The sequence below is a fragment of the Poecilia formosa genome, unplaced genomic scaffold (genome assembly GCF_000485575.1).
Source record: "Poecilia formosa unplaced genomic scaffold, Poecilia_formosa-5.1.2 Scaffold304, whole genome shotgun sequence".
Lineage (NCBI taxonomy): Eukaryota > Metazoa > Chordata > Actinopteri > Cyprinodontiformes > Poeciliidae > Poecilia > Poecilia formosa.
The window spans coordinates 567,151-577,297 of NW_006800243.1; the positions used below are offsets into that span (position 1 = coordinate 567,151).

A 10,147-nucleotide genomic window follows, 5' to 3' on the forward strand; every position below is an offset into this window, starting at 1 on the left:
ACAGACAGACGGATGGATGGATGGATGGACAGACAGACGGATGGATGGATGGACAGACAGACAGACGGACGGGCGGATGGACGGACGGACGCGGGTCGTGGGGTAAATGCAGTGAAAGGTCAACCGAAGGTAAAAACAAATCTCTGCTTTCAACTTTGGTTTTTCTCTCCCAGGTTTTTGCATGAAGTGTTTCTGTTTTTTATGTGAGCAGGTGAAAAATGTTTCTTTTTACTTAGCTGAGTTCTTGGTAGCGGTGTAACATATCGCCTCAGTTTACGGTAACACTGCCAGATTTTTTTAACAATGCGATTTTATTTGAAGATCTCATCTAAGTGAACCTGAAAGCTAAAAGTCAAAACACTGAGTCGGTGACATATTTTGGTGTTGAGTGTTTTTAAAAAGAAGATTTCCTTTTATAGTAAAGAAAATCTGAGAAAATATTTGAGGGAAATAAAATATGTATGGAAAATAAATGCATTTAAAACAAAATTCAAAGTTTTGCTGCAGGTTAAACGGTTTTCCTGTAACGGTGAGCTGTTTCTACGTGATTAGCACTTTTAACAGCACATACACGAGGATGACTGACAGCACTAAGACCCGCCTCCTGGCTCTAATTGGTTGTCTGGTGCATTTCTTCAGATGGTGACAGTAGCATTTCACAGATTATCTGCCTCATAAAGTGTCACGATATGGTGATGGTTTTAACAAATATGTAAAAAATCTTTATAAAAGTTAATTATTGCAGCTTTAAACATTTAAGATGAGTAGATTTATTCAACTATAATGTGCAATACGTTAATTATTTGGTTTATTTCAACCATATCTTTATTACTTTCTGTATTTTAAATATCTGAATATTTTGATTGTTTTTTTATCATTACATATGTGTAATTAGTCAGGTGATGTTTTGTTTTTATGCTAAAACACTTTGCAGAGTGCTGTGTCAGCACATTTCTGAAAATCTCAAGTTGTATCTTTGGTACTAAGTATTAAACTCACAATGTTTTTGAAACATTTGACTAAAATTGTCCAAGTCTGTGTTAGATAGTCTAACTCTATTTGTTTCATTTTCAGTGAAAGTGTTTTCCAGTAAGCAAGGGGAGTTTTTCCAGTCGACACAAACTGTGTTTTATGAAATAAAGCAGCAGGGCTGTAAAAGGGACAATGAAAATGTTGCAAATGATTACCTCAGATTTAAATAAACAGAATGACGTCCCACCTCATAATAAGAACGGTTTCATCATGTTTCCCATGACTTAATCCTCAGACATAACATAAAAGACGACTTCCTAAAAATTAAAGCCTCCACTTACTTTCAAACATCACAGAGTTCTTTGTTCTGACGGTTAAAGGACGATTTGAAATGAGTTTTTAATGGAAACTAAGCATTCTGGGAAACGATTCCCACTCCTGTCTTTTTCTTCTTGCAGATTTTTAAGCACTAATCTAAAACCTGTAGTTTAATCAACTCTTGGATATTTGGCAAAATTAATAAAAAGTTAAAACAACTTACTGCTGTAAGTTTATCTTTCACAAACTCACATTTATGTTCAAAATCTAAAACTCGCTAAATTTATTTGACTTAAACATTAGAAGACACTAGACACAACTAAATGACGTAGATCTGAAAGGAAAGCCTGCAAATTGCGAGTCTATACAAGCATAGTTGAACAACAACAGTCTAAAAACATGAAGCACTATCCTTATATATTGTAGCAAGATGGGGGAGGCAGATGGAGAAACAGAGAGATAAAACAGAAGGATTCGAGAGAGAAAAAATGCAAACATCAAATAAAGATGAAGAAGCGGACTGATATCAAAGAGCAGGACAGGAGGGATGAAAGAGAGCGAGCGGCATCGATACCCACCACAATCATTTCTGATGGCTCCAAAGTGATGCATTCACAGCCCCGCCTGCCCCCCAGCTGCTTGCCAAAACTGCAGAGAACAGAGACACACAGAAACATATAAGCATAAAATAAAACCAGACGATCTGCTCATGCTGACCAGAGGCCAGATGTGCGCCCACCCACAGACCTGCGCCAACATTAGGGCCATTAAATTACCGGCATTACCAAATCATTACGCTGAGGCAGCTTTAAGCGTAAAATGATCCTGATATATACCTGCTGAATATCTTCAACTAAACATGGAGCATCTGTTGGGAGTAAAGTACATGTGTTTGTGTCAAACTCAAGGCCAAATCTGGCCCGCCGTAGCTTTTATGTGCCCCAAATTACATCAATAAGTCCCTTCAGCTTTTCACAAATCTGCACAAACGGTCCAAGATGCTTCTAGAGAAAAATGTCGAGCAAAGTGCACATGTGTCGAACTGGAAGCGTCAGACCTTTTTTTGGCACGCGGAAAAAAACGCGGAAAAAAAAAATCACAAAATTCTGGAGGAACAGCCGTTTACTGACATTTTAACAGTTTAATTGGTTTATCAATATATTATGGCACAGCCGGGCTTTGAAGAGCATTCAGATTTTTAATACGGCCCAAAATGAAACTGCGTTTGACATCCCTGGTTTATCTGTGCTCAGATTTAACAACAGCTCCAACAGCTAAGGGGTAAATTAGACCATGTTTTAGATTCTGATGTCATTTTTGAGACCAAGTCGTACTGAAAAAGATTAAATGAATTTATTGTTCTGTCGCATTGTTGCCATTGTTATGGTTTTTATGTTATGCATGTTTGCTGCAAAAGGAATGTGGACTAAGGACATTTAGTGCTGCGTGTGACCAACTGCAGACAAGAAGTCTGGAAAAAGACCAAACAGACAAAGTAAGCCAGATAAGGACACACATAAATATAAGACTCATTCAGAGATCTACTGCCAAAACAAGATATAAAAAACAATCCAAAATTCAATTGTTTTGCACAAATTAAAGGTGTCTGAATCTATTGTACACCAGAAAATGCATTCCACCAACCAGTCTTTCTAAATCAATTTTTTCAAAAATAAATCATGTGAAAACAAAGTTTGACCTTTTTAAGACCACAAAAATGCATATTGATCCACCAGAACTCATATTGTTTTACAGTTTTAGCCTTTTCTCAGAAAAAGGAAGTGAACGTCTGCTCTACATTAATGCTAACAGACAAAAACACACAGCCATTTTTAATCTGCTTCATGTAAAAACGTGCAGATTGCAAGATGATCTTCTGTGAGTATCTCACTCCTCTGGGACTGGAAAAGCGCTGATTCAGCATCGCTTACGGTTTGGACCTCGTGTAGAAACTCAAGTCAGATCTCTTAATGCTTAAGTTATCGGATCTCTCTGCGTTTCAAACTTCTGCTTTGGCCATCCTACTGGTGATCACTGTTTCCAGTCCAACTGACTAAAATCTCAAACCGACTCTTCTTTGGAAACATTGAATCCACTAGATGTCTCCCTTCTCCCGTTATATTTCTGGCTTTTGTTCCCTTTTGCCGCATCTCATTTTGCCTTCTCTTTCATTCCGAGTGGAAAAACATTTCCTCTCATCCTGAAACGCAGCTTCTGAACAGCAGAGACTTTGCTCAAAGTCACGATCTTGATTCAAAGACAAATCTGTCCTCATTCAAACGGATAATCACAGAAAAATCCTGAACTAAGAGAGGCGTTTTACTTGGACACAATTTTCAATGTCAAAATAATTAAAGCATCAAAATAAAGGAGGAATGAAGAAATCAGTCTCCACTGTGCTTTGCTAAAGCTGAAATTAAAGCTTTGGGAAGCTGACCTTTGACCTAAGCGAGGCCTATATTGATGCTCTGCTGCCTCTTACACACAAACTAATTAATTATCTTCTTTTAATCACTTTAATAAATAACATTTTTAATTTTAATGGAAAAATATTTTTGAATAGTTTTTAATTACATTTTAATTTTATTTTATTAAGAATATTAAATTAATATTTAACTAAAAATAATTAAATATTAATTTGATAAATGCATTTTTAAATAAACAAGTACAATTTTTACATTAATGTGTAAAAATCATTTTGCTTTTCTAAAAGTTACATCCTGCAGCTTTAAAATGGGCGTTTTTTCCTCTTTGCTTCCAGCCGTAAGCCCTTTTATCTTGGGGATGCTGTAATCAGCTGCTCTTGCCTCCCTCCACTGGGCTCACATGTCGGCTGCAGAAAACATTCCTGAAGGTGCAAAGGGTTCGCTGGCATTCAGGATCCAGGCCCTCAGGGCACCAAGACGCCGTCAAACCCACGGCTGCAGCGCCGTCACCAAACCGAGAACATGAGCTCATTCCTCAGAAACTGCTCTCAAAGCTGCACAGATGACACATAAACTTATGCTTATAAGATACAACTTTTTATTCTAAGGAGTAAAACAGACATAAGTGAAAACCACTGAAAAAAAGAAAACAGAAACCAAACTTATGTTACATGTAATCGAATTAATTTAGTCAAACTTTATTTATTTATGCTTGTTTCACATGACAACTTAACTTACTTGCAGCAAATTAACCACATTTCTTTTTAAGTTGGATCACCTGTTTTCTTTTTTCAGTTTGTAATAAAAATGTAATTCCGGTCAGGAGTAAATCAGGACAGAACTGCATTTATTACTTATTATATAAAACGGCTAAATTCACACCTGGCTTGTCGCACCAGGTGCACAAGACAAGAAAAATGTCCATCAATGATATTATTGTTGTTTTGAGAACATTTTCAAGTAATTCATTGGTAATGGCATGCTCAAAGATCAATAAACTTTAAATTCTAATCAACATTTAACACTGGAACTGGAAGACATTTTAATATCCCAAATAAAGAAAGAAAACAACAAATTAATTAATTCTGAAGTCTGTAAAAATGTTCTTCAAAAAAAGGTTTATCAGACTGAAAGCTTTAATCATCCAGTTTATGGGAGAAAAAAGAGAAAAGATGAAAACAATAAATATTATTCATGAGTAAAACAAAGTTATTTGTTTCTGGTTTAGTGCAATTCAATTACTTTCTTATGCAGGGACAGAAAATATGACATTTCTTTATAAAAATACATTTTTTATTTCATTCTAAAAAAACCAAGGTAATGACTAATGATCATTGAAAATTGGTGGAAATTCGCAATTTTGAGGAATTAATAAAAGTCCAAAATGGGGTAAAAATTGGATCCAAGATGGCTGACTTCCTGTTTGATATGGAGCGTTGATGCAGGAGACTTTTCTGTAGCTCCCATGGAGCTCTGCAGCTTTACCAAATTTAAGGTTAGCATTCAAAGCACATGGTGCAAATCTCACAAAAATCTTATGCAGTTTGGTGACATTTTTAATATGTTTAGGCCTCCTAAAAGCCAATTTTGTTTCGCTAAAAATAATAAAGTTCAGTTTGATCAGTTAATAATAGATCAGAGCTGATCAAGAAAAAAAATGCAGCAGACTGGTCCGTCTCTATGTTAATTTGGGTTTTGCGACATTGGAATTAATTGACATTGTACTGAAAAAGACGTTTAAAGCCTATTTTAAAGAAATATAATGGGAAAAAAGTGTAAAAATATCCAAATTCAGTAGCCGGGAGGCGCTGAAAGCTCTCAGGCAGGTCAGCCCAACTCTGACAGATCTCTCTACCCTCCAGTGAGGCGAGACGCCTGGTTCCTGTCTGGCCTAAACAAAGCCTGCCAAGGCAGTCTCTTCACTTTCCCTCTGTCTGTGTGTGAATGAGACAGAAGCACAGCCAGCTACAATAAAGGGAAACCCTGAAGAGCTGCAATTTTCAGGCTTCTTTACTTCCTGTGTAACCGCTGTTTGCTCAATCATTTCTCAATTTTCCTCGAGTTACTGGATGCCCACAACAATAAGAATAAACACCTTTAAGCCAAATATTAGTGACAGAGTGTGTGTGTGTGTGTGTGTGTGTGTGTGTGTGTGTGTGTGTGTACATGAGTTTGCCCCATAACCAAAGCCACTACCATGCCTGAACTGAAACGTGACACCCGTCTCCTGTCAGCTTGTCCAAATCTGTAGTTGAACGTCTACAGCCAGAAAATCACCAAACCTCAGTCTTAAGCAACATGAAAAAAAAACACAATTTAAAGCTTCATGCACTGAATGAAACACATATTAACAAGAAAAGGACACAAAGTTTCTCTTTTAGGTTATTTTGATGAGAAAACATTAGAGCACAACAATCTTTGTTTGCTCAATTTAGTAAGTTGAAGTTTATACAGCTTAATGTTTTTGGATGTTAGCTGAACACAACCTGACATCATTGAGATTAAAAAGAGATTTATGTCTCTTGGTCAGGTCTTTGTTTAGTAAAATGTATATTATAGCAAAAGTTAACTTAAAAAAGGTAACTTAAACTACTTCAAATAAGTCACTTTTTTCTTCTGATTATAAATGGCTCTTCTGTAGCAGTCTGCATTACAGCGAACTGGAAGATGCCTCTGACTAAAGGCACTTTTTTAATATTATTCTCATGAAGAAAAGGTTTGAGTTTGTCCATAATTTTTATTTTACATAAAATCCGTCTTTGCGCCATCATATACAGAAACAGAACCTGCATTTTGTGGAAATTTGGCAGTTAGCATTGCATTTTAGCTACTTCCTTCTATAAAAAACAAACATTTCTTTCACTCTACCTTGAAAATATTCAAGCCAAGTTGACCGACTGTGGAAGAACCTGACCTGACGCTTTGCGAGGAATATTTTGTTCTTCAAGCCAATTTCAAAATCAATCAACATCACTGTGATTATTATTTTATCAATCATCATCTGGGTGATGAAAATCTCTCCCCACGTCGGTGAGAATTTGTCTGTGTCGCCTTTCAGCAGGTGATGATTTGCCTCCCCTCCCTCCCAGAAGAAACAAGCTGCTGGCAGACGGAGGAACAGGTTCAGATTTGGTCCAGCGGCAGCTGCTGGGCTTTGGGCAACAAACCATGACAGCCAGGGACTCACTGCGGCCACACGCACACACACACACACATACACACACACGCACACACATGCACACATACATACACACACACACACACACATGCACGCACACAGGCAGGCACACACACACACACGCGCACACACACACACACACACACACTAAAGCCTGAGGACACCACCATTGTGTCCACCAAATCTCAGACATTATTAAACAACTTTTCCAAACAGACAAAAGTGAAAATATGTTTTGTTGGTTTATTTTCACATTTTCTCTCTTTTTTTCTAGACAACATTTTTATTCTGCCTTTTTATATTTACAATGGCCATAATTTACTGCTGCTGAAATCCCTTGGAAGTTTTGCATCCACAATAAATATTCTTTTTGGGGGAAAAAAGTGGAACTTTATTTGTACACACTTTTCCAACCTCTTGAATATCTTTAACAGTTTGCTCTCCTGGCAGAGCGTCACAGCTTCTGACATCGTGGCTTTTTCTTAACGTTACGCAATCTTCCAGGTTTAAGACTAAGTTTGGAGTTTTCATTAGCTGTAGGTCGAAACCATCAGAATGAACAGAGATAAGTGCTTGAAACATGTCAGTCAGTGAGTTTTTAAATCTCTAAAATAAATGTACTTGTTGATTATAAACATAATGTAGCTGCATTATGGCTGATGGTATTGGGAACTTCACATTAGTTCCCATTGGTTTATTCCCAACTCTGCTGAAACTATGCAGCGCAACCTAACCTTGTCACTCAAAAGAAGAGAAATTAGCCTAATAAGTCGTATTTTTCTCATTAAAACCACAATAATATGTGAATTATAAACGTTAAAAGCTGCTTTACAGAACTTTACAGAAAGTAAAGTTTAAACTCTTTCTTGTTTTACCAAAAGGCCGGCATGTCTGTTCAGCCGTCACTGAAGTGAATGAGGACATTTTCTTCATGCTAAACCGCCATCAGTGAACGATCCACATTCTTCAAATTCTGAGCATTTGAAGAGTCCTGAAGTGACCGAAACTACTGTTACTTTGTCAGCACTGCAGGGCTGAAGTGCCGAACACAGACTTTCCATTTGTGCAACACAAAGTATTCGTCTTTTTTTATGACCAAACAAAAGTTAACACCAAGTTTATCCAAATACTTTCACTGAAAAGCCAACTTTTCTGCACCAAATCAGCTTTTATTCTATAGCAAGCATTTTGAAACAAAGTGACCCAAATCATGTTTTTATTACTGAAAATAAATGTATTCGCTCCCCAAGAGACACTGAAAACTATGTCTATGGCAGGAAATTAGGGCCATTTCAGGAAAAAAAGTAATACATTTTAAAAAGTACTACATTTCTACCAAAAAAAACTAAACAAAAAACATCTTCAGACTGAGATTTTCTACAAAATAATTGGAAATTTCTGAGTTTGAAAAGTCACAAATTTGCTACAAAAAACTGATTAATAATAAATAACTTCTACAAAAAACATTGATATTTCTGATTTTCAAATGCCAAATTTTTGAGAAAATTTCCAAGTTTTCTAGAAAAGTTTTTGCCATAAATGTAGTCTACATTAAATCTCAGACAACTTCATTTGCTTGATTTTGAGTTGCTTTTTTGCCGGCGACTACTTTTGAGTCGACAGTTTTGACCCAACGGTTTGACGTCCCTAGAATAATAAAAGCATTTCTGCTCTTCAGTGCCTGTTTTTACACAGGCATTTTGTTTTAAAGAGACACTGAAGAAAACGCACCAACTGCTGCTTCTCAACCCCAAAACAAGTCTATGATCGCCATTAGGTTGTAGAGAAGCAAGTTTAAATGTAACCAAAAGATCCAGATGAAAACTGGGGGTTTTAGGAAGTGAAACAGTGAAACGTACAGTTGCAAAAGTACCGTATACTTTTTTACATTCTGTTTTGTCACAAGCAAAAACTTTAGTCCGTCTAAGGAGAGTTTTGTGAGATAATTCAACAAAAAGTAGAACAAAGGAAGCAAAAATAGCAGCTTTATACGACTAGAGAGTGAAATTATTGCAAGAAAAATGTTCAAGCTGTGTGTGGAAATCAGTTTTTAAAGCCACTGCATTCGCACAGCATGATGCCGTCACCACCGTGTTTTACTTTGGACATCGTCATGATGATCAGCAGAATTAGCATTTGTCTCATCGACCAGAGAAATTTATTCTACATGATGACCATCTAAATGCCAAAATAAATGAAACCAACATTTTGAGTAAAACGTAACATTTCAATGGTTGATTTTTGTTTTTATGATGCAAAGCACCTTAAACCTGACTGACTGACTGACTGACTGACTGACTGACTGACTGACTGACTGACTGACTGACTGACTGACTGACTGACTGACTGATCCACATTGCTTCTTTCTACAGCAGTTTGCTTTTTGATACCTGGTACTTTAAGTTTTTGGTTGTAACATAAAACATGGAAAAAATCAAATGGTTATGAGAAACCATTTCTATATGTTTGCTCTTGTTTTTAATTTACTGCATGTGTCTATAAAAAAACGGTTAACCAGATATGTTCCTGACAGAAACTCATCTAGTTCCCATTTTTCATCAGCACTTCACTAACAGTAGCCACCAACTAAACGGCGCAAACGCAAATGTGTTTACTGCTGGTTGTAAAGTGACAGAAAAAGGAGAACTACTTCTCTTGCTGATAATCAGTGCAGATAAAGAAAGACAAAACACAAGAGTTGGTGGTGTGTTTTTAAGAGGCCCGGCGGTTTTAAGTTATCCTGCAGCGTACCACAGGGAGTTCCTGGCTTTCCAGCAGTTTGGACGATGGCAGGCAGGAAATGGAAACATGCTGGGCGAAAGAACGTATAAAGAAAGGAAAATAAACCAGATAAAGAAAGAAACACAAATATTTCAAAGTTACCAACCAGCAACAGAAACACTATGGATCCAGCTCTCTGTGTTCCTCTGATATGAAGCATATTATCCACAACAAGAAGGGGTGAAAGTTCATCAACCAAATAATCCAAAATCAGATCCGAGTGCGGTCATGTCGAGCTCCTGAACATCCAACACAGAAGTTTTCCCAGAAAGCAGAAGTAAGAAGCTGTTAGCCTTCTGGTTTGTCTTTAACAGAGGAAGGAGTGTGTTCTCTTTCTGTTCACTTCTGTCCGTCCGCTTGCTTCAACAAGGTGTGTGTGTGTGAGCGAGAGAGAGAGAGAGAGAGAGAGAGAGAGAAAGTCTGTGTGTGTGAGAGAGAGAGAGAGAGAGAAAGTCTGTGTGTGTGAGAGAGA

At 37.1% G+C, this 10,147-nt stretch overlaps 1 protein-coding gene across 1 annotated transcript in view; it reads right to left on the reverse strand.

Moving 5' to 3' along the window:
* rapgef6 (Rap guanine nucleotide exchange factor (GEF) 6) overlaps positions 1-10,147 on the reverse strand; it is a 149,887-nt gene that overhangs the window by 103,837 nt on the left and 35,903 nt on the right. Inside the window, exon 5 of the mRNA XM_007572570.2 lies at positions 1,869-1,938. Coding sequence (XP_007572632.1) covers positions 1,869-1,938 — 70 coding nt within the window. The remainder of the gene's footprint in view (positions 1-1,868; positions 1,939-10,147) is intronic.